This window comes from Grampus griseus (assembly GCF_964374135.1).
Source record: "Grampus griseus genome assembly, chromosome: 7".
NCBI lineage: Eukaryota > Metazoa > Chordata > Mammalia > Artiodactyla > Delphinidae > Grampus > Grampus griseus.
This window is the reverse complement of record NC_139001.1, coordinates 104178-127258: the sequence shown is the minus strand read 5'-3', so window position 1 is coordinate 127258 and position 23081 is coordinate 104178. Positions and strand designations below refer to the sequence as shown.

The window sequence follows — 23081 nt, the reverse complement described above, 5'->3', positions numbered from 1 at the left end:
GGGCTCCATCCTGGAGAGGCGCCTTTGCTCCTTGGCTTCTCCAAGGAGGTTCGTGAGGGTGAGTGTTTGTGTGGGACCTCATTGAATTTCACAGAAGCTCAGTTGTAACAGTCTCCAAGCAGGGCTGGTCTTTAGGAAGGAGGTGTACAGCCGGAAGGGAGGGTGGCCTGGATGGCCCAGGGTGGACGGGCGGCTGGCCCTGCATGGCCCACCCTGCCCCCTCCCAAGGCCGACAGCAGGGGCTGGGGCGTGTGGCGGTGGGAGCGTGGCACCGGGATCCTTTGCTTAGCCCGCGGTGCTTAGTCGCCTGTACCATTTTCCTCTTTCCTCTTGCTCTGCTGGCTTTTTTCTGGCTTATGAACAAGAAATAAAGGGATCCTGCGTGTCTGTCCAGGGCTGTCTCTCCTCAGTTCTTTCCACGTCGAAGCCTGGGGAGGGTCCCCAGTGCTCTAGCCACGTCACTGTGGGGTCTGCCCCCCTTAGCTAGACTCTCCAGTGCTGGGGGCTGCCAGCCATGGGGCAGGGGGACAGGCAAAGCCTTCTCTGCGCGGCAGCCCCAGATGTGCCTGGTCTGCACTGCCGGCCGGCGGGGCCGGTGGGGAGCGCGGTGGCTGCCCTCCCTGGATGGGTCACCTCCCAGGACCGGCCCTCTGTGCCCTCGTGGAAGCACCTTCTTATTTCCTCTTCTTTGTAACATCTTCTTTCTGGTTATAAAAATAAAATGTGTTCATTGTAGAAAATCTGGGAAATGTATAAAACTATAAAGAAAAAAGTGACCCACACGTATCCTTCTGCCCACCACAAATATGATGATCTTTTTGGCATTTCTTTCTGATTCCTTGAAGAAATTCTTTTTAAAAACATATGACTTCATTTTAGCACGTTATCACCCTCCCCAGCAGCTCTGTTGACGGCCCCGGTGCTCCATGATGAGGACCCTGCAGGGCGACCTTCTGGGGCTGGTCAGTCTCCCCAGGTGCTGGTCATGCGGGATGAGCATCTCTGGGGTGTCCCTGGATGGCCCCAGTTTCTATCACCTCCTTAGCCTGGATTCCGGAACAGCATGACATCTTACACGGTCTTCCCCAAGGGTGGGGACGTGCAGGAAGGCTCTGAGCAGTGGAGGCCCAAGGGTCCCCAGGGAACTCAGAACAGCCAGTCCCCTGGGAGCTGGGAGACCACCCCCCCCCCCTTATTGCTCTCCTTCACTGTCAGCCGTCCCTGCAGGAGTGGCCACCTTTCAGGGGTCACCACTGGGCTCCAGGCACCCCCCCCCCACCTCCAGGCCGCCTCAGTCCCCCGTAAGGACAGCCCTTCTACCTGGGGCTTTTGGGCAGTGGCTTGAGTCCGCTCTTCTGTTTTCAGGTTTAAGCCACAGAAACCAGCAAAGACGGGCAGGTGGGGCTTTCCAGAGGCCCAGAGGTCACAGGTGTGTACGGCAGTGTCCTGTGCTCACTTCCAGACTGGGTGATTATTGTGCCCTGAATTCCACCTGGAACCTCAGATTGTGACCTGTTTGGAAGTAGGGTCTTTGCAGATGTAATTAAGGTTAGGATTGAGAGGAGACCATCCTGGGTTAGGCTGGGTTCTAAGTCAGGCAGGAGTGAGTGTCCTTATAAGAGAAAAGGGCCGTCAGGGAGAAGTCATGTGAAGATGGAACCCGGGACTGGAGGGACGTGCCCACAGGCCCACGGACACCTGGAGCCCCCAGAAGGGAAGAGGCAGGAGGACCCTCCCTGGATCCTGGGGAGGAAGCGCGGCCCTGGGACTCCTTGACGTGGGGCTTCTGGCTCCAGAACTGGGAGGGGACAGACACCTGTTACTCAGGCTGCCCTGTTTGTGGAACTTCGGGAAAGCGCTGCTGGCCCACCTGGGGGAGGGCCAGCGCCAGCCAGGGCAGGTCCCGGCTGTCCGTGTGTGGGGACTGTGACACCGGCTGGAGTCCTGGTGGGCACGGCAGGCAGGCGCCAGCCTCTCACTCCTGCACCTGCATCCTGGGCAGGCTCCTCCCACCACGGGGCTCCCAGCGGGCCGGGGCGAGTCCCCTCCATTGAGCACCCCACGCAGGCCAGCCGTGGAGTGAGGTCTCCGAAGCGAGCAGAGCCGGCCTTCGGTGACTGGGTCCATCCCAGAACTGTGGCTTCCTCGGGGCCCCATCCTGGTTCCTCATGGTCTAGGCCGCGGCTGAGGGCTCTGGGTTAGGGCTTCCCCAGGTGTGACCCACCCCCAGGCAGGGAGGGAGGCTGTGGGGAGAGTCCCTGGGCTCAGGGCAGCTCGGGCCCCCTCCTAAAACCGTCCTCACCCACCCCCGAGGCCTGTCGCCACCTGCACCTGCTCTGGCTGGTCCCCGAGGGCTCAGGGCACCTGGTGCTTGCTGCTGTGGGGGCAGCTGAGCTAGGGAAGGCCCTCCCCGCTCTCCGGGGCTGGAACCAGCTGCTGGCCTGCAGGGGTCAACCTTGCTGGGGCCTGTGGCCCTGGCTTCCCTGGTCCTGGGTGACTGTACCTCGAGCAGTGCCCCACTGTCCAGCCTCCGGGGCCACTGGTCCTCAGGTGCGGCCCAGCCTGACCCACAGGAGCCGCTCCTCTGCCCCCTCCTCCCACTGCCCCACAGGCTGATCTGACCCCCCAGGCCCTCTGGGATGGCCCTGGGCTCTCCCAGCCTCCTCCTTCCTTCCTCGGGTCCAACGTGATGGACCAGCCCCTGGGCATTTCCCCAGCCTCTGCCGTGCGCCTGTGGTGCTTTCCCCAGGCCGGGTCGGGCCTTGCTGGGGGTTCTAACAATAATAATTATTACTATTATTGCACTGCAAACAGTCTAGTGCAGACTGCCCGTTGCGTTGTATCCTCTCCAATGCTGTTCCTTTTGTTTCCTTTCCTTGTTTTACTGGACTGGCAGGACCTCCAAGGAAATGTGAAACAGACGTGATGTCTGGTAGACAGAATACAGGCTCCCGAAGGTGTCGGCGTCCTAACCCCCGGAACCTGTGAGTGTGTGATCTTCGTGAGAAAGGGACCTCGCAGCCGTGATTAAGTTAAGGGTCTTGTGATGGTGGATCGTCCTGGGTTATCTGGGTGGGCTGGCACTTAGAAGGGGGACAGAGGGTCAGAGGGGAGAGCCGGTGTTACGATGCTGGGCTTGAGGATGGGTGAGGGGCCTGGAACCAAGGGATGCAGTGACCCCTGGAATCTGGAAAAGGCAGCGAGCGGATTCTCCCCCGGGGCCTCCAAAAGGAACCGGCCCCGTGGACACCGTGACTTTAGCACAGTGAGACCCGTTTCAGAGCTGAAGGGGGATGAGTTTGTGCTGCTGTCAGCAAGTTAGTTCCAGTGGCCACGGGAGACGCCAACAGGCGACACTGGCTGCCTAATCCCGTTCCAGGGTTTCTGGGACCCGCGTTCCTGAACGCTACCATTCTCACTGGATGCTTCTTACTCTCTTCCGTGTGTTTTCCATCATTTTCTGTCTCTGTGCTTCACTCTTAGACTTTTCTTCCAGCTCACTAATTCTGTCTTTGCTGTGACTGATTGGCTGCAGTCATCGCCTCCCTCCTCTGTCTCTGTCTGTCTCTGTCTGTCTTTATGTCTCTCTGTCTGTCTAGCTTTCCCTCCCTCCCTCCCTCCCCCCATGTCTCTCTGTCTCTGTCCTGTTTTTCTGTCTGTCTATCTGGCTTTTCCTCCCTCCCTCCCTCCCCCATCTCCCTCTGTCTCTGTCTCTCTGGGTCTCCCTCCCTCCCTCCTCCGCGCTGTCTCTCTCCTCCGTCCCTCTCTCTGCCTCAGTACTGTGCTCCGTTTCTGTGTGTGCGCAGAGGGGAAAGGACAAAATACTCAACAGAAGGTCTCCTGTGTGTCACATGCTTTGTGCACTCCATTCCCTTTAATAAGTCAAAGCCCCTGTGAAGCAGGTATTATGTCCATTTCCCAGATGTGGAAGTTGAGGCTCAGCGGCCTGTGCTGATCCCACAGTTCGGGGTAGAGACCAACTTGCAGTCCATTTGGTGGCTCCCACATTGAGTCTTTTGAATGTTTTCCGCTGTGTGTCATTAAAACAATTTCAGTGGCCACAAGTGCTTGTTTTAATTAGTCAACCCAGAGTCTCGGCCCACCCCATTCTGCCCCTAAATGTGACAGCAGCCTGCTCCCCTCCCACGGTTCATACAAGAGGAAATAAATGGGAACATACATGGACGTGTTTCCCTTTGCACCAGGGTGAAATAGTCGCATGACTGTGGTCCTGCAGCTGACCGCCCGAGTGCAGCAGTGCTTGGCCGGGCCGCATGCCCTGCGGGCGAGGCTCGTCGCTGTGGTCTGGTGTGGCTCACGGCCACTTCCCTCACCCCAATGCCCCCAGCTGCCAACCTCCATCCTGGGGTCCATTTCCTGTGGAGTCCAGACAACAACACAGATGTCTTTCAAGACTCACATCCTAGCTCATGCTTTCTTAGTAACTGCACGATGTGTTCTAGAGCATCGATGTACATGGACCAGCCAACATTTCCTTGCTGGGGACATTCAGATGGCTTCTATTATTATCATTATTATTGCACTGCAACCAAAGCTGCAGTGCACATCTTTTAACATCTGTCTTTACAAACCAAGACCGATTTCTGCGGGATGGATTCTCAACTGTGGGGTGACTGAGCAAGACTCTCTGCAGTGTTTTATTCTAGTCGATAACAGCAGACTATTTTCTTAAAAGGAGCAGTAATTCACAAGCTATCCATACAAGTGAGAAGGCTGTTTTCTTGCACGCTGTTTGCCTTTTTCGTTTTTCCAGTTTGATGGGTGCACAGCGGCCCGTCCTGCCCTCCCCAGGTGACCGTGAGCTTGTGCTTGCATCTGTCCTGGTGTGGACCCACAGGGGAGGGGCGTGGGGGGGCTGGTGGCCGGGGTCCTTCCCGGGCAGTGTCTGTAACAGGGAAGAAGGGAGAGGTTCTGTGCGCTCAGAGCGGCACCGAGAATAAAACCGTGATGAACGTGGGGTGGGGCGGGGCCGTGGTCTTCTTTAGTCTGCAAACCCTGTGCCGTCTCTCAAGAGTGTTTGGAAGGTGGGAAGGAGGGAAGCTGCCCACAGAGCTATTTTTAGATGAGATTAACATTTAAATCTGCAGACTTTGAGTAAAGCACGTTATCCTTTATAACGTGGGGGCCTCCCCCAACCAGTTGAAGGCCTTATGAGAAAAGGCTGAGCTTCCCTGAGGAAGAGGGGATTCTGCCCTTGACAGCTCAGATTCCAGCTGCAGCATCAGCTCGCCTGGCTCTCCAGCCTCTCTGACTTGCCACAGCTGTGGCAATGACCATTCTCTACCCCAGCCCCATTTTCATCTTCCTAAACTGACACTGTCCCCACTGAACACTAACTTCCCAACCCCTCGTCCCCAGCTGTTGGCACCCTCCATTCTACTTTCTGTATGATTTGACTACCTAAGTACCTCATATAAGGGAATCATAGGTGTCCATCCCCTTGTGTCTGGCTTATTTCACTGACCATCATGTCCTTAAGGTTCATTCGCAGTGTAGCATGACTCAGAATTTCCTTCCTTTTTGAGGCTGAATAATATTCTGTCATATGGACGGACCACATTCTGTTTATCCTTCATCAGTTGATGGACGCGGGTTGCTTCCATCTTGTGGCTACTGTGAATAATGCTGCTATGAATGTGTATGGACAGAATTTTGTAAATTAATTAGTTAATGTTTTAAATGGCTGAATAATAGCATTTGATAGTATATTTTCGGAATTCAGACCGAGATAAAAACAAAAAACAATCATGGATTTTGCCGCCGTGGGTCGGTGGGTCGGTGGGACGCTGGTACACGCGTGCCTGAGGCCCCGCCCCCCGCCCTCAGGCCCCGCCCTCAGGCCATGCCCTTGGGCCAGCCCCATTTTGCCCAAAGGACCAACAGGAGCTGAATCTAGAGGCGCTACGACCCCCACTGGGACCCCTGGCTGGGAGAAGTCAAAACGGCTGGGGGCTCTTAGATGTGGCTCTGTGCCCACTGGGCAAGCCACCGGGGGCCGGCGCCCCTCGGGGCGGATGTGAGGCTGGGCGCCATCTGCCTGGACGTGTGGGTGCCTTGGCCCGGAGCCTCTTCCCGCCCGAGGGCCCAGCAGCCGAGCGCCTTGTGATGCTCAGATAACGGGGCCCGAGAAGCAGGGCTATGGGGAGGTGACACATCTTTCCCCTAAAGTGGCTCTCAGAGGCGGCCCTGACCTGCGGCAAGCCCATGGCACCCCAAACCGCGGGAGGCAAGGGCTGTGGGGAGCCCCCGCCACCCCTGCCCACCCAAGTCGTGGGCTCAGGAGCCAGGAACACAGGCCACCCCCCAGCGGATGGGGCAGCCCGACCGGGTCGAGGTACAGGACCCCCGGGAAGGGTCCCCTGCACCGCCTTGGTCACTCACAGGGGGGTCCCCACATTCTGAAGTCTCCAAACACTCAGGAACCTCACTCAGACCATAGGGACATCCGTCCACATCAGACCACCAACCCACAAGGGCTGAGAGCCCAGGCGCCGCACAGCAGGCCCGCTTCCCTGTTCCCAAGGCTGGGCTCACTTTGAGACCTGAGCTCTGCTGCCAGGAGGCCTTGGCCTTGGCCTTGGCCACAGCGCCCCCCTCCCTTCCCGCAGGCCTTGTGGGACCTCGGACTCCTATGGTGAGGTGTCTGGCCACCCCCACTTCCCCGCACAGCAGCCAGGGACCGGGAGGGCACAGGTGGCCCGAGGGGGTGTTCTGCTGGGCAGAGGGGCTGCCAGGTGGGGCTCGGCTAGGGAGCACCTGGAACCTGGTGGGCTGCCGGGGTCTCAGGCTGGGAGCAGGGAGCCTTGAGACCCGCCCTCCCCCTCTCCCCCTTCCCCGACGCTGTGGCTCCGTGACATGCACAGACGCTGATGCAGAGACTGACCCGCTGGAACGGGTGTGGGCGGGGGGGTGGGCGCGATGCCCCCCCAGGCCGGTGACACACGCGGCTGGGGCAGAGCAGGGGAACGGAAAAAGTGAGAGGCGACAGGCGGCAGGTGGCAGGGGCCGCCTTACGGGAAGGCGGATGCAAAGTGCTGAGTGTCGCTCTCGGTCTCACTTCTTATCTGAGCGCGGCTGCCAGGGCGGCCGGCACTGCCAGCACACCCGAGGCCACTTCCTTCCCTCCCTGATCTTTCATCTTAAAAAAATTTTTCCAGTATCAGTATGAGCTCGTGGTCTTTTAAACTTGCTCAGAGTGTGTGAATCAATTAGATTTTTCATGTTAATTTTGGCAGGTTTGATGCTCAGATTGCCCACTTGTCTCTTGACCGGACCCCAACCTGGTTCCGTGCTCCGGGGCCGAGTGTCTCCATCCCTCCTGCACACACCTGAGGGCTGGCGGCCGCCCAGGAGCCAGTTCACCCAGAGTCCGGGCGGGGCCCCTTCTCCTGCCACCCCGGGGCCTCCCTACCTTCAGCCATCAGGTCCAGCACAGTGAACCCCGCGTGCTTCCCGTTTCTGCTGGTACCCCCGGGAGGTGTTGCACAGGTGGGGGCTCAGGAGTGAAGGGCAAATGCTCCACTAAGTGCTAAGCAGCGGCTTCCCAGCATCCTCGCCCAGGGTGTAGTCAAGCTTTCCGAGTTGGCTGGTGAATAGGTGTGGCTGTGATCTGCAGTTTCCTTATTTTGAGTGAAAATAAGCATCCTTTCCCTGTTTAAAGGATATGTGTGCACATAACATGTGGGAGGCATGTGCGTGAACAGTCCGTCATTTCTCTGGCTCGCTTTTCCATTGCAACTCTGCCCTTGCTGTCTCCCCGACTTTAGACCTTTCTATAATTGGAGCGTTACCCTTCTGCGTGATATTGCAAATTCCTTCCCCAGTCTGCTCGTGATGATGTTTTTGATGTGCTACAGGGTTTTCCCCAATTTACACAGCTGAATTTCCCCATCTTCTCTTCCATGGCACCTAGGGTGAGCCGGCATCCCTGTGAAGGTCTGGTAGGTTTTTCTCCTGTGTCTCATAGGGTTGGGATTGATGCAAGCACAGGGTAGGAGGGATGCATCTACCTTACTATACTTTCCAAATAGCTGTGCTGTCCCAGCACCACCTAGGAAGTCTATGGTTCCCCACTCATTGGCTCTCTTCCTGCCTTTTCATGTGCTAACGCCACTGTTTTAATGATCATCAGTATTAGATCTGATAAAGCTGCTCTTCTTTCACTTTCCTTTCCTGGTTTTCTTGGCTGTTACTTGCCTGTTTATTTTTCCAGATGAACTTTACGGTTGCAGAAATGTGGTTTTCACAGGGATCGTATTAAATTTGTAGAATTAGGAAGAACTGACGTCTCGATGGCGTCGAGGCATCCTCCCCAGATCACCAGGCCACGCCGGTACTCTGCTCTCCTGCGGGTTCGTGCTCTTCTCACTGAATCTACACCTTGAACACAATCTTTTCTGTTGCTGTCATAGGCGGAATATTCGCTATCACTTTTTCTTCTAAGTGGTTACCGTTGGATGTACGGAAGCCATTTATTTCGGGATGTTAATCTTACAGCTGCTCCTGGACTAGATTTTCCTGTTGCCATAGCAGTTTCCCCACAGAACCTCCTGGGTTTTCCAGGCACAAAAGCCCGCGTCGTCTGCAAAATTCACCAGCAGTGTTCCCTCCAGTGTCCCAGACCCGGTGACTCTCCCTCTGCCTGGGTCAGTCTCCAGGATGGCAGGCACAGGGTGTGAGCTCGAGGGCTGAGGAGCTGGTGGGGGCTGCTGTGCTCCCGGCACCTGCGGGTTTGGACGAGGCTCACTGCGGGGGGGGGGGGGGGCAAGGTTGGGGGTGTCTGTCACGGTAGTCAGGGACAAGAGCCGATGACCTGTGTGGTGGCAGTGCATCCCCTCCCTGGGGGACTGAACCATCATCCAGTTTGTAGAGGGGAAGGGACTGGGTTTCCCCACAGATGCCAGCCCCCCCAGCAGCCTGGCACCTGCTCACTCATAGCCTGCGGCAGCCCACTCGCTCGCCTGCCCACTCCATCCCCCCGCCGGCCTGGTGTGGGGACACGTGGGGCTGGGGCAGGACATTCAGGCACAGCTGCTCAGTTGGGGACGTCCTGTGCCAGGTTCGGGGGCAGGGGGTTACGGGACCCAGGGACGTGGAGCCTGGAGAGGGCTTCTGGGGGTCGGTGCCCGGTGGCCCCCTGAAGACGGAGGGGTTTCAGGCTGTGGGCGTGAGTGTGGTGGGGACGGAGAGGAGGGGCCTTGAAGGGCCAGCGTGTTTCTGGGATAGTGAGGGCCAGGCCGGGCAGGCTGGCGCATCCTACTTCTTCAGGCCGGTGTCCAATGAGTGAGCAGGAAAACTCGGCGCCATTTTTTTTTTTTTTTTTTTGCGGTACGTGGGCCTCTCGCTGTTGTGGCCTCTCCCGTTGCGGAGCACAGGCTCCGGACGCGCAGGCTCAGCGGCCATGGCTCACGGGCCCAGCCGCTCCGCGGCATGTGGGATCCTCCCGGACTGGGGGCACGAACCTGTGTCCCCTGCATTGGCAGGCGGACTCTCAACCACTGCGCCACCAGGGAATCCCTCGGCGCCTTTCTTAGAGCTTTCATCACTCTTTAATTACAGTGTAACAGAGCAAGGAAGTGTGCGTGAACCCCTAGAAGGGACACGTGCCTCAGAGTCCCCCACACCCAGCTGCCCTGGACGTTGTGTGCAGGCCACAGGGAGTGGCGGCTCCGTCGGAGGGGTCCCTGCCGAGGGGGCCCCGCACCTGCCCCAGTGCCCTGGAGGGGGCCTGGCGGAGGCCCCTTTAAGTAGCACTGTGAATGGGCGCCAAGGAGAAGTGGGGATACACGGGGGACACCAGGGCCCCCAGGATGGCCTCGGCGGCGTGACTCCAGCTCCGCCAGCTCCCTTCATTGCCTGTTTCCTGGGCTGCATGACGGGCCTGGGCACGCGTGAGGGTGGAGGGGCCCCACCGCCGCCAGGAGCTCTCTTCCAGGCCTGGGGGAACACGAGGCCCCAGGGGAGCCCTGACCTTGTGCATTTCCCCGTGCGCCCCACGAGGGATCCGTGCTGGACCTACCAGGCCTGCTCCAAGGCGGAGTCTCCAACCAGGACCCGCGGGCCCCTATGTCCAGGCACCAGGCCCTCCTGGGAGGCAGCTGGCGTGTGTAGGAGGGAGGCTCTGGCCAGCTCAGCCTGAGACTGGGTCTGGAGTCCGGGGTGAGGCTCCTTCCCCCGCCCACGGAGCCGGGCAGGGCTGGCAGGTGCTGGCAGGGGTGGGCGTGGTCACCCTTGGACAGGCTCACCTCCTGGGCTGCCCTACCACTCTGTGCTCTTCCAGGGAAGGTGCCCCCCTGGCTCTTGGCGGAGGGTCTGAAGGACTCGGGCCAGCCGAGGAAGCCGGTCAGAGGGGCCAGGAGCAGTGTCCGTCCTCAGTCCTCAGTGGCCGGGGCCCCTGCGGGCTGTCTGCGGAAGCCCTGCGGCTTGGGGAGCCCGGCCTGCCCGGGAAGACGATGGTGGCGTACTCGGTCTGCTCCGGGACACAGGGGGCCGGGGGCTCCGGGGTCTTCTCTCGCCACTGGAAGTCCAGCTCCCCGTAGTCCACGGTGCACGCAGGCCCGGTGGAGGAGCCCTCCTTCTTGGGGAGAGAAGAAGGGACGGGTCGTCGGTCTCCGAGGGGCTGACACACACACACACACACACACACACACACACACACACACACACACACACACACACACACACACACACACACACACACACACACACACACACACACACACACACACACTCTCTCTCTCTCTCTCTCTCTCTCTCTCTCTCTCTCTCTCTCTCTCTCTCTCTCTCTCTCTCTCAATCGCGCGCGCACAGCAGGGCAGGGCTGGCCACCCAACCTCGGACACGCAGCGGTGGCGCGCGAGGGGCGTGGCTGCTCTGAGGCCGGCCCCCCCCCCCCCCAGGTGCGGCCGCGGCAACGGCACCGCCAAGGGAAGGACGCTCACCGGAGGCTGGTCTTCGCTCCTGCGCGCGCAGCCCTCTGCAGAGAAGCACACGAGTCAGGGAGCCCCGAGGCCCTGCTGTCGTGGCGGGGGTCTCAGGGGTCCCTGGGAAGGGACCTGGGTTGTCTGGTCCCCAGGGCCCGCCTGGCTTCCAGGCCTCACGTGCGGCCCAGCCCAGTGCGCAGCGCCCGCTCGGCTGGCGCAGCACACACAGCGGGCGCATCATCAGTGATCCCTGCACGTTCTCAAAAATATTTAAAGGCGGAAAGAGCGATTCCCTGGAGAGATGACCTCCCACAGGGGCTTTGCTCTCAGCTGGGCTGCACCCCTACCCCACTCAAGGGGTGGGGTGTCCTCAGCGGTCTCCAGGCCTGCGGTGGCTGTGGCTTTCACCTTGGGCGCCCAGCAGTTAGAAGAGCTTTCAGTGTCCTACAGCCTAAGGTGCAGCCTGAGGTGACTCAGCCTTGCGGGGGGGCTGCCCTCCCCACTCCCCTCCCTCACACCCCTCCTGAGAGCAGGCACAGGGGTTGTGAGGGGACCACAGACCCTGGGAAGCCCAGTCTGGCCCCTCCCTGTGGGGGGACATGGAGGGGGTAGGAGCAGGGGAGGGGTGAAGGGAGGGAGACTGTGGGCTGCGCCTGTGGGGACTGGCGCGGCCTTACCCCGAGTGGCCCAGAGGAAGACGGCTGCCAGGACCCAGGTCAGCAGCACCAGCAGCAGAGCTCCCAGCAGGACGCTTGTGACACGGGCGACCAGGCCCTGTAACTGGCCTTCGGTCCTGGGTGGGGGGCTGGGGCGCTCTGTGGGCAGCTCCAGGACTCCCTCTGCAGGGGCAACAGGACAGGAGTCAGAGCCGGGGGACCCAGGGCCCTGCCCTCTGCGAGTCCTAGACCTGCGCTGACCAGTCTCGCCCCGGCCTGCACCCCGGCACAGCTTCCGAGCACGAGCTCATCCTGAGAGGCGCCTGCCACCGGCCTCTTCCTCGAGGACAAGTGGGTCTGGGGGTGCTTCCAGGCATGCAGAGCCAGGGCCGTGGGTCGCCGTGGTCCTGGGTGTGGGACAGAGCCCTGGAATGGAGCCTGGCAACCCCTGCCCACGATGCCCCATGGCTGAGGCTGCTCCTGCTGGCTGCCCAGACCCCGCCCTGCTCACCCATGCCCTCGGGTCGCCGACGCCCTCACCTGTCACCGTGAGCTCCGCAGGCCGGCTCTCGTTGATCTGCGTCTTGGGGGGCAGGTAGATGGCCCCACAGAAGTAGATGCCGCTGTCATTGCGCTGGGCGGCCATGATGCTCATGTGGAAGTGTCGCCCGCCGGGCAGCGGCGTGACGTGGAAGCGCCGGTCCCGGCCAGGCTGGCTGCGGTCCTCGGGGAAGGCGGCCAGCTTGTCTGTCTGGTTGCTGGGGCTCATGCGGTACCAGTTGAGGACGAAGTGCTCGGGCTTGCTGGAGAAGCTGCAGGTGAAGGTGGCGTTCGCCCCCTCGGGCACAGTGAGCCGGGCCGGGGAGAAGGTGAGGGGGCTCCAGGGCCTGCTGGGGGCATCTGAGGGGTGGAGAGAGGAGCAGTGGGCGGGTGTGCGGAAGGGGTATGGAGCCCGCCCACCAGACCCTCCCCGCCCACTCTCCCATGGCCTGTCGATGGGAAGGTTGTGCAGTGCTTCTGGGGACGGGTGCTCGCCTCTCACGGGCCGCTCCGGGGTGCGACTTTGTCCTTTGACTCTACTGAGACCTGGGGCCAGGCTGCGATCTGGCTCTGACCTCCAGGCCCTCGCTTTTCCCCCTCCGCAGTGGTGGTTTAAGGGCCTTCACCCTCTCCCTCCTTGAGTCCCAGTTGCCAGTCCCCGCAGGCCTGACCCCCACGCTCCCTGCGCTGGGGGAGGGGGAGGGTAACTGGGAGGCCGGGCTGGGCTGGTGGGGGCGTCCCACGGAGAACCCAGCCCCGGCAGGCTCCAGCTCAGAACCAGCTCAGAGCTGGGAGCACCCCCTCCACTCCCCCCGTGGGCACTGCTGACTGGGCGTGCCACGACTGCGGACTGGTGCCCAGAGGCCAGCGCGGACGAGCCTGGGCTCTGTCTGCAGGCCCCACCTGGGGATGCCCCGCCACATGCAGGGGCCCGCCTCGCCGACACACACACGCAGCTCACGTTGGCACGCGCACGCTCGGGTGTGCACGCCCTCACACCCAGCTCGCTGGCTGGGGGGTTGGGGGTGGGGCAGCCCCTCCCAGGAGATGCCCAGCCGCACCCCACACAGAGTGCAGGCTGACGTGATGGCCCAGGTCGCAGGGAGGGGCCCCGCTTGGGACCCACACGTGGCCAAACCCACACCCGGTGCTTTAGCCCCCTGCGGACGGCTCATGCTGGGAGCTTGCGCAGTGGCCCCTGATTTGCACACAGTGGCAGGCCTGAGGCTGCCCCCCAAGACCCAGCCCCCTCAGCCCCCTGCCCGCTCCTCCAGGGAGGGGGACACCCCCAGCCCCTGTGGAGGGGCAGCTCTGTGCAGGGCTGGCGGTTGTCTTCGCATCTCTGTGGAGGCCCGTCCCACTGGCAAGGCGGGGCGGGGGCAGCGGGGAGGCCGGGGCGGCCTGAGGGCGGCCAGGCCTCCCCTCTCAGCCAGGCCCACTGCCCCGCGGGGCCCGCATCTGCTCCCCTGCCACCGCCCTGCCGCCGCTTCGGTACCTGCTGGACACAGATTTGGTCAAAGTCGCGCGGTGGTGATGGTGCACCGGATCCGAGAGTCCTGCTCTGCACAAGGCCCTTGGGCGCCCCCCACCCCAGGGCTCCCACCCGCAGCGAGCCCGCATCTGGGTCCGGAGACCCAGGGCGCCTCACAGGTACCCCAGGAGCCGCTGTTCTGGGTGGTGCCCCCCGGACTGTGCTCCCAGCCGTCCTGTGTCCACGCCAACCCCCCTCTCCCACCTGCCAAGGCCTCGAGTGAGCCCCCTGGGGAGCCTCCCTTCCTGCACAGGCCCCTCCATCAGGGCCCCCGTGAGCGCCTGTGGGGACCTTTGCTGACGAGCCCTGCATGGACGGGGGCCCCGCTCGTCTTCAGTGCAGGCCCTCACCACCACCCCCATTCGCCAGCCTGAACTGGTGGCCATTTGAGTCTCTTGTCTACCTGCTTGCTCTCTGTGGGGCTCTCACAGAATCTGGACCTGAGTAGCTGGGACCCTGGGCTACGTAGGTCCCTGGCCTGGTTCTCTGCATGGCTTCCCTGCTGCCCCTCAGACCCCTACCCCAGCACAGCCCTACCTGGATGCCTGTCCCCGCCCCGCCCCCCCGGACCCTCACAGTGTGGGCAGAGGCAGGGGCTGGATGCAGCTGCTGGGGGGCCGGCCTGGGACACAGGTCAAGGGCAGTGTCCGTGGGGTAGTGTGGGAGGGGACAGCCCATCACCCGGGGCCGCTCGGGACCCAACACTGACCAGGAAGCACCCGCCTCCCCAAAGGCACAGGGTGCCTGGCTGTCAGGGGCTCCCGGTGGCCCGGCCAGCGTGCAGGGCCACAGGGGGGACCCTCACGGGGCGCTCAGAGGCCCCCCAGATGGAGAAAGATGGTTCCCTGGAACGAGAGCCCAGAAGCATCACGGGAAGCAGAGCAGAGGGAGTGTGGGGCCGGAGACCTCAGGGCTGAGATGGCGCTGGGAACAGGTGGGAGAGCCAGATGGGGCCTGGGCTCCTGTGTGACCCCCACCCCTCTACATCAGCCTTGGCCTGGGATGCTAACAAAGCTTCTTCCCGAGTCCTGGGGTCCCCTTTATCCCTGCAGGATGAATGTCTGTGCATCTTTTCTTATGTTGTTTGAGTAATTGAAAATTTAAATGTTGTCTATTTATGTAATAATGGAATGTCAGTGAGGGGTCTCCAGGCTTGTTTTTCTGTTTGGGGATTGGGTTGAGGAGAGAGCCGCTGAGCCTCAGCAGGGTCAGGAGAGAGAGACCCTGGGGGGTGCCTGGGTGTGGGGCACACTGTGAGCACCAAGGTGGCACCGGCCCGGCTCCCGTGGAGGGAGGCCTGGCACGGGCTCAGGGCGGCCTTAGAGACCACATTTCACAGCTACCATCTAACACCTGATTTAGGCAACACCCACCAGTGGGTGCTGAAAGCATTGCCCAGCGGACTGCTGGGTCCCTACCTCAGGTCTCTGATTCATCCCGAAGGGAGAAGAGCACCTTCCCCCCCCCCCCCACCGTGCTTTGCAGTGGACCCAGAGGGAGCGACCCCGTATGACGGGTCTCCGATGGGTGCCCCAAGAAGGACCATCATGTCTGTGACCTCCCAGGTGGCAGGTGCTTGCACACCTGGCCTGGCTCCTTCAGGAATGCCAGCAGCGGCAACAAAAGCAGAAACAGACAGGTGGGGCTACGTCAAGCTAAAAAGCTTCTGCACAGCAAAGGACACCATCAAAAAATGAAAAGGCAGCATAGTGAATGGGAGAAAATACTTGCAAATCATATATCTGATAAGGGGTTGATATCCAAAGTATATAAAAAACTCTTACAACTTAATAGCAAAAAAACAAACAATCTGATTAAAAAGTGGGCAGAGGACCTGAAGAGACATTTTTCCAAAGAAGACATGCTGATGGCCAACAGACACATGAAAAGAGAGATGCTCAACATCACTGATCATCAGGGAAATGCAAGTAAAAACCACAATGAGGTATCACCTCACGCCCGTCGGAATGGCCTCGTCAAGAAGTCTAGAGATAAAAAAAAAAAAAAAAAAAAAAAAAAAAAGAAGTCTAGAGATAACAAGTGGTGAAGAAGACATGGAGAAAAGGGAATGGAAACTGGCACAGATGCTGTTGGAACAGTACGGAGGTTCCTTAAAAACTAAACACAGAACTACCATGTGATCCAGCAATTTCACTTCTTAGTATTGTCTGAAGAAAATGAAAACATTAATTTAAAAGATATATACACCCCAATGTTCACTGCAGCACTATTTACAATTGCCGAGATACAGAAGCGACCTCAGTGCCCATCGACAGAGGAATGGATAAAGAAGATGTGGTATATATACAATGGAATACTACTCAGCCATAAAAGAGAATGAAATCTTGCCACTTGAGACAGCTTGGATGGACCTAGAGAATATTTGTCTTTCTCTGCCTGAAGTAAGTCAGGCAGAGAAAGACAAATACTGTATGATTTCACTTATATGTGGAATCTAAAAAAAACCCAAAAAAAACAAAACGAGACAAAAACTGAGCTCATGGATATAGAGAACAGATCGGCAGTTTCCAGAGGTAGGGGCTGGGGAAATGGGTGAAGGTGGTCAAAAGGTACAAACTTCCAGGCATAAAATAAATAAGTCCTTGGGGTGTGATGTGCGGCATGGTGACTAGAGTTAATAATTCTGTGTTGCGTATTTGAAAGTAGCTAGGAAAGTGGATCTTGGTAGTTCTTTTCACAAGAAAAAAATCTGGTAACTGTATATGGTGATGATATTAGCTGGGCCTACTGAGGTGATCATTTTGGAATATATACAAATACAAATACACTGTATGCCTGAAACTAATATAATGCTATGCCGATTACACCTCAAAAACGCCTAAGGATTTCCATATCTAAAATAAAATTGAGATTCGATTAAAAACAAACAAACAAAAATGCCTGCTGTAGGTCAGAGGAGGCTGAGGACAGTGGCGTCCGGCTGAAGCTGAGGGTCTGGACTCGGCTCCGTCAGGGAAAGAGCCCAGCCAGACGGCAGGCTCGGGACGCAAGGGCATCTGATCTATGGGACTGCGTCAGCCACCATCCCGGGCGTTAGGAGAGTCTGTGACTAACGCTCAGGTGACCAGCAGTGCACGGATGGAGAGGGCTGTGGGCTGCGCCGGCCCCCAAATACCCGCGTTCAGCAGCACCCTGGAATGTGACCTTATTGGGAACAGGGTCTTTGCTGATGTGATCCGTTGAGATGAGGTGTGGGGTTGGCGGCCCCTAACCCGACACGACCGTGTCCTTACTGGGGAAAAGGGGATGCGTGGACAGCTCCACACACGGGAGGACGCCGTGTGACACAGAGCAGAGCTGGGGTGACGTGTCCACAGGCCGAGGGACACCAAGCATCGTCACCACCGCCTGCAGCTGGGAGAGGCCTGGAACCACGTCTTACTCGCAGCCTGGGGAGGAAGGGACCCTGTGACACCGAGGTCCGACTTCCAGCCTCCAGAACCGCCGGCCCATAAGCTTCTGTGGTTCCAGCCGCCCGCCTGGTGTGGCCCCAGCAAACTAACACAGAAAGCCAGGGTTACCAAATTGAAGACTCTGGGTGAGTGTGTTCACTGCTGTGTTTCGGTAACTTTTCTGTATCTTTCAAATATTTTTCAAGTTTGTACGTTGAAAAAAATAACACATATCTGACTTAAAAAAATGTGTCATAGGCTGGGCCAGACAGTTCTTATAAGATCGAATTCTCATGACGCTATAAAGCAGGCATTATTATCAGCAAACTGCAGGTGGGAAAACCGCAGCTCAGAGAGGTTAAGGGACCTGCCTGAGGGCACAAAGCTCACCAGTGTCGGCTTCAGCTGGAACTCAAGGCCGGCCCCTTTCACGTTTTGATTTTCCCCTGCTTTGGGAAGGGGCCCTGGTGGGGAGTGGGTGGCGAGGGCAAGTCACAGCGCCTCCCGAACCCCCGGGCCTTGGTTCCTCCTCCCGGGATGACACGCACCCTGTCTCCACCCACACCCCGTCTCCACCGCATGCCGTGCCTGGGCTCTGCAAGCCTCCGCACAGGGCACCTTTTGGCCACAGGCTCTTGGACCACTGACTGCAGCCGTGAGTTTCCTCCGTCCATCCTGAGAGTGAGGCCAGGTGTGGGGAAAAAGCAGGGCGACCTGGGCGCTGAGCAGGTGCTGAGCAGGCCCGGCTAGGCAGAGACAACTGAGGGCCTCTGGGCACAGAATCCAAGACTGGCAGCCAGTGGGGATCAGGCAGCCTCACCTCGGCTTGGCCCTTCTAGGGCCCTTGACCCCTGAGCCCAGCGAGGTCTAGAGGACAGGCCCTAGGTCTGGCTGGGGAACCCTTCCCATCAGGGCAGCACCGGGCGCAGTGGCTGAGGGCAGGGCAGCCAGGAGGGGCCTCTCCCTGAGCACCGCTTTGGCCATGGGCCTGCAGGGCCTGCCTAGGGGACAGCCCGTACTGAGGGGCTTGGGGCCGGGACCCGCTCCAGAACCTGCTGTGGACGCTCCCAGATGTGCCCGGGCACTGTGCTCCAGGGCAGCTCGTCCAGAGGCCCAGGTGGGGCTCATCCCAGGCCCACGATGGGATGGGTCTTTACTGGAACTGTTGCACTTTTGACATAATTGGAGAAACATCTCCAGGCCACCCAGCCTGTGCCCTCATGGAACCAGTCAGTCCCTTCCCCCCAGGAAAACACAAGTGGGGCCGAGGTCTGGGGCTCTGGCCGCCCAGCCCTTTCATCCTACGGAGAGGGCCATGAGCTTGCCCGTCCCTCGGGACTCCCAGGAAGAGCTGGGATACTCCTGCCTGCTCACAAGCAAGGAAGGGACTCACCACCAGGTGAGGGGAGTGGGTTAGGAGCCAGAGCCCAGAGAGGGCCCTTCACCTGCCCAAAGCCACACAGCGCCCTGCCAGGGGCCGTGCTGGGCCTCAGGGGCCTGGTTCCCCCCACACCCCCGCCAGAGACTGAGAACCGGAGGTCTTTGCCCAGCCTGACCCCCCGCCACCCAGTCCCGACCCACATACCTAGGAGCCATCCTGGCTGCCAGCCCAGCTGCAGCACGGCCCAGACGAGTGGCCACAGTGCCCGCGGGGTCCCCATGCCCGGAGCGCCAGCCCGCCCGGCATGCTGTCTCCTCCACTGCTTGCAGAAGTGCAGGAGGAAAGGAACGTGTCCGGGTCAGGTCGCAGGGCCACGCCCCAAGCCCCTGCCCCCCCTTCCTCCTCCTGCCCTTGGGCAGGGAGCTGGTGGTGGGAGGGAGAGAGATGCTCTGCACAGAGACGAGGTGAGAGAGAGGGAGAAACAGAGAGACGGAGGCAGGTGGAGGGGGAGGTGGGTTTGGCCCCCTTCCTCCCACTGCGGGGGAGGGGCGTCTCCATCCCGGGCATTCTTGTCTCTGTATTTGTTGTTGACTCTTCCGGAGCCTGTGGGTCCGCTGGGAGGTGGTGCAGGGTCTTCTCTGCTCCCCTTCCCCAGCCGTCCCTCTGCCCTCTCTGGGCTTAGGTCCCTGGAGCCACAGTGTTTGAAGCACCACAGGCACCACCAGGCCTCTACTGCCCGCCCCCACCACCCGGCGGGCTGTGGGCAGTGGTCACACTGCTGCCCCCAGTGGGCAGTGAGGGTCTGGGGCCTTTCCTCCAGGCCCACCTAAGACCCTTTCCCTTTGGTCCTACCCAGGGTCCTGGGCCCCTCCCTGCCCCCATGGTGACCCTGCTAGCCCTGTGCTGAGGGGCGTCGGGGCTGGGGGCGGCCGCGTTTCCAGATCTTTCCACTATCAGCAGCTTCCTGAGCCCCTCCAGTGCCGGGCCTTGACGGGTAATGTAGACCTCACCTTCCAGGACTGACTTGCCTCAGGCTGGGGGAGGTCCTGGGGTCCGTGACCCGCCTCCCCCCCCCCCCCCGCCCCCGCACAGCCGGAACATTTGTGAAGTGATTGGATTGTTCACCGCATTTCGCCCTAAGCGTTAGTTCTAATGAATGGAAAACAGGAGAAATGACGCTGCCGATATTAGGGGCGCAACGCGTAGGTCTCGTCGGCTGAGATGACAGAGACTGAAACCGCCCGACAGCTGCTGTTCAGCTCCGGCTCTGAGACACGCAGGGCTCGCTGTGAAGGGAAAACATTAAAGAAAGCTGAGACGCTGGGAAAAGAGCATCAAAGACGATGTCTGGGCGCGCCGCTGGCGGAGGAGGCTTCAGCGGCAAACAGAGGGCCACTCCCCAAGCCTCAGCTGCTGAGGCCCCAGCACGGCGACGCCTGGAGCGTGGGAGGGGTCCCTGCCGACCAGGTGCGCTCCGAGAGCGTCGAGCGTCGGGGGGCAAGCTGGCCAGATGGCTCAGGTGGCTGGTATGGGAGAGAGTGGCCGCAGCTGACCCCTGTGACACCCCATGCCGACAGGCATCTCCTGGCAAACCCTCCCCCCTGGCCTCCCCTCGGGGGGCTGCAGCCCTGGGGGGGGGGGCTCCTGTCAGCCCAGGGCCTCCAGGCACCCAGCACTCTGCTCGCTGCTGACCCTGTCCCCGTGAGGCATGTGGCACTCACACTGGGGCCCTGAGGCTCTGTTCTGGGGGACTCAGCTCTCCTCTGAGGACCAGGGCTGGACGAGGCTGGGCTGGAGGGTGGGGGTGTGCTCTGAGCTGGGAGGTGTTGTCCGACCCTGGGGGGGGTCTCCTCACTACCCCTCACCTCAGTTCCATCTGCGAGAGCTCAGACTGTGTCCACAAAGGGCGATGCAGGCCCTTCCTCACCCGCCCACCTCCCTCCCTCACCCTCTGTCCCTCCCCCTTCTCCCCCTTCCTTTCCTCTCCCCGCTTCCCTTCCTCTCCCCCTTCCCTTCCTCTCCCCCCATTCTCTTCCTCTCCCCCTTCCCTTCTTCTCCCCCCTTCCCTTCCTCTCCCCCTTTCCCTTCCTCTCCCCCCTTGCCTTCCTCTCCCCCTTCCCTTCCTCTCCCCCATTCTCTTCCTCTCCCCCTTCCCTTCCTCTCCCCCCTTCCCTTCCTCTCCCCCTTCCCTTCCTCTCCCCCCTTCCCTTCCTCTCCCCCCATTCCTTTCCTCTCCCCCTTCCCTTCCTCTCCCCCCCATTCTCTTCCTCTCCCCCCTTCCCTTCCTCTCCCCTCTTCCCTTCCTCTCCCCCCTTCCCTTCCTCTCCCCCTTCCCTTCCTCTCCCCCTTCCCTTCCTCTCCTCCCCATTCCCTTCCTCTCCCCCCATTCTCTTCCTCTCCCCCCTTCCCTTCCTCTCCCCCCCATTCTCTTCCTCTCCCCCCTTCCCTTCCTCTCCTCCCCATTCCCTTCCTCTCCCCCCATTCTCTTCCTCTCCCCTCTTACCTTCTTACCTTCTTCTCCCCCTTCCCTTCCTCTCTCCCCATTCCCTTCCTCTCCCCTCTTCCCTTCCTCTTCCCCCTTCCCTTCCTCTCCCCCCTTCCCTTCCTCTCCCCCCTTCCCTTCCTCTCCCCTCTTCTCTTCCTCTCCCCTCTTCCCTTCCTCTCACCCCCATTCTCTTCCTCTCTCCCCATTCCCTTCCTCCCCCCTTCCCTTCCTCTCCCCACTTCCCTTCCTCTCCCCCCTTCCTTTCCTCTCCCCTCTTCTCTTCCTCTCACCCCCATTCCCTTCCTCTCTCCCCATTCCCTTCCTCCCCCTTCCCTTCCTCTCCCCCTCTTCCCTTCCTCTCCCCCCTTCCCTTCCTCTCCCCTCTTCTCTTCCTCTCACCCCCATTCCCTTCCTCTCTCCCCATTCCCTTCCTCCCCCCTTCCCTTCCTCTCCCCCTCTTCCCTTCCTCTCCCCCCTTCCCTTCCTCTCCCCACTTCCCTTCCTCTCCCCCCTTCCCTTCCTCTCCCCTCTTCTCTTCCTCTCACCCCCATTCCCTTCCTCTCTCCACATTCCCTTCCTCCCCCCTTCCCTTCCTCTCCCCACTTCCCTTCCTCTCCCCCCTTCCTTTCCTCTCCCCCCATTCCCTTCCTCTCCCCCCATTCCCTTCCTCTCCCCCCCTTCCCTTCCTCTCCCCTCCTGATTTTCCCCTCCCTCCGGCCTCTTAACCCCTGCCCCGCTGACACCCCTGGGACTGTGGGCTGGCGGGGGGGACCCAGACTCAGGAGGCTGAAAGGGGCCCAGAGACTGTGGAGGTGGGGAGGGGGTGCACATGGCCTGGGGTCGGCAGGACCAGCAGAGCAACTGGGTCAGAGCCAGGGAGGGACACAGGCAAGTGAGGGATGGGGTAGGAGCCCCAGAGCCTCCGGGGTGCTGGCCCCCCAAAGTCAGCTCCCCCGTGCTTATCAGCTCACTTTCCCCCAAACACCCCCATCCAAACACATGCTGTCACACCACACACACACCGTCCCCCCCCCACACACACCGTCCCCCCCACACACACTGTCCCCCCCCACACACACTGTGCCCACCACACACACCGTGCCCACCCCACACACTGTGCCCACCTGTCCCCCTCCCTCACCATCCTTCATTAGGGACAGAATAGGCTTCCTGGATGGAGGGAAGAGGGAAGGTCAGGGCTCCATCTGTCTCCTTTCTGTGTCCCCTGATGTTTGGCCCTGTCCTCTCTGTCCTGCGTCCTTATTTCACCCCTTCAGGTTTGGGAGATTCCAGCCGGGGTCCCAGCCAGGGCCTCCGTTCCCCTGGTCCCACCCATTACCCTCTCACATGACCAGGCGCTGGACGGGGTTCATCAGAGCCAACAGGGGGCCCCCAGTTCAGTGGGCTTTCCAGTGACGACAGCTGTGTGTCGTTGTCATTGAGGTGATTGCGGGTGTGCTCCCAGTTGTGAGGATAACAGAGCTGGCTCTGCACGTGGGGCCGAGTCTCTCTCTGTGATAACATTTTGCACAATTGCCATCTGCTATTACAACCAGGATGCTGCCATGGGTACGGCCCAGCAGAGGAGTGCAGAGGGCCTTGTTTTAGTTCACTGACTTGTGTGTGTTTAGTGCTGTACGATGTAGCCATGTGACAGCCCTGGCATCCAGCCCTCTGAGATGATGCCAAGGTCCGTCACCACGGGACACCTTGTGCCTCTCTGAGCCACACCCATCTCCCTTCCGCTCTCACCCTGCATCCACTGGTCCATCCTCCAGCATATACTTTTGTCTCCACAAAGCACACAGTGGGATGGCCCGGCAGTGGCCCGCGGGGTGGGTCTCTCATGCCGCACGATCCCATGGACAGTGGTCCACGCATGCGTTTGTCTCCACTGGGATCGTCGCTGTGCCCACATGTGCTCCGTGGCAGGTGGCACACTTGGCTCTTCTCCGCTGAGGTGCACTGGGTGGATCTAGTTTGGGGTGGTCCCGCTGGGAGGATCCCACGTGCAGGGCCTGGGTGAGCAGCAGCTTTGGTCCTGGGATTCGTGGGTGGCTGGGTGCAAGGTGCCGCGGGGTGTGTGTTCTGTGTCTGCGGGGCACCCCACCTCTACCCAGTCCATCAGGCTG

At 60.3% G+C, this 23081-nt stretch overlaps 1 protein-coding gene across 1 annotated transcript; it reads right to left on the bottom strand.

The window, feature by feature from the left end:
- Positions 1-10363: 10363 nt before the first annotated feature.
- Positions 10364-18781, bottom strand: PDCD1 (programmed cell death 1; the record flags this gene model as incomplete). Its single annotated transcript, XM_082658670.1, has 5 exons — positions 18669-18781; positions 12140-12499; positions 11621-11782; positions 10962-10996; positions 10364-10597 (listed from the first exon to the last, which is right to left on the bottom strand). Exons 1-5 carry the CDS (start codon positions 18742-18744, stop codon positions 10364-10366), a joined length of 867 nt encoding a protein of 288 aa, XP_082514796.1. The 5' UTR covers positions 18745-18781.
- Between the last annotated feature and the right edge of the window lie 4300 nt (positions 18782-23081).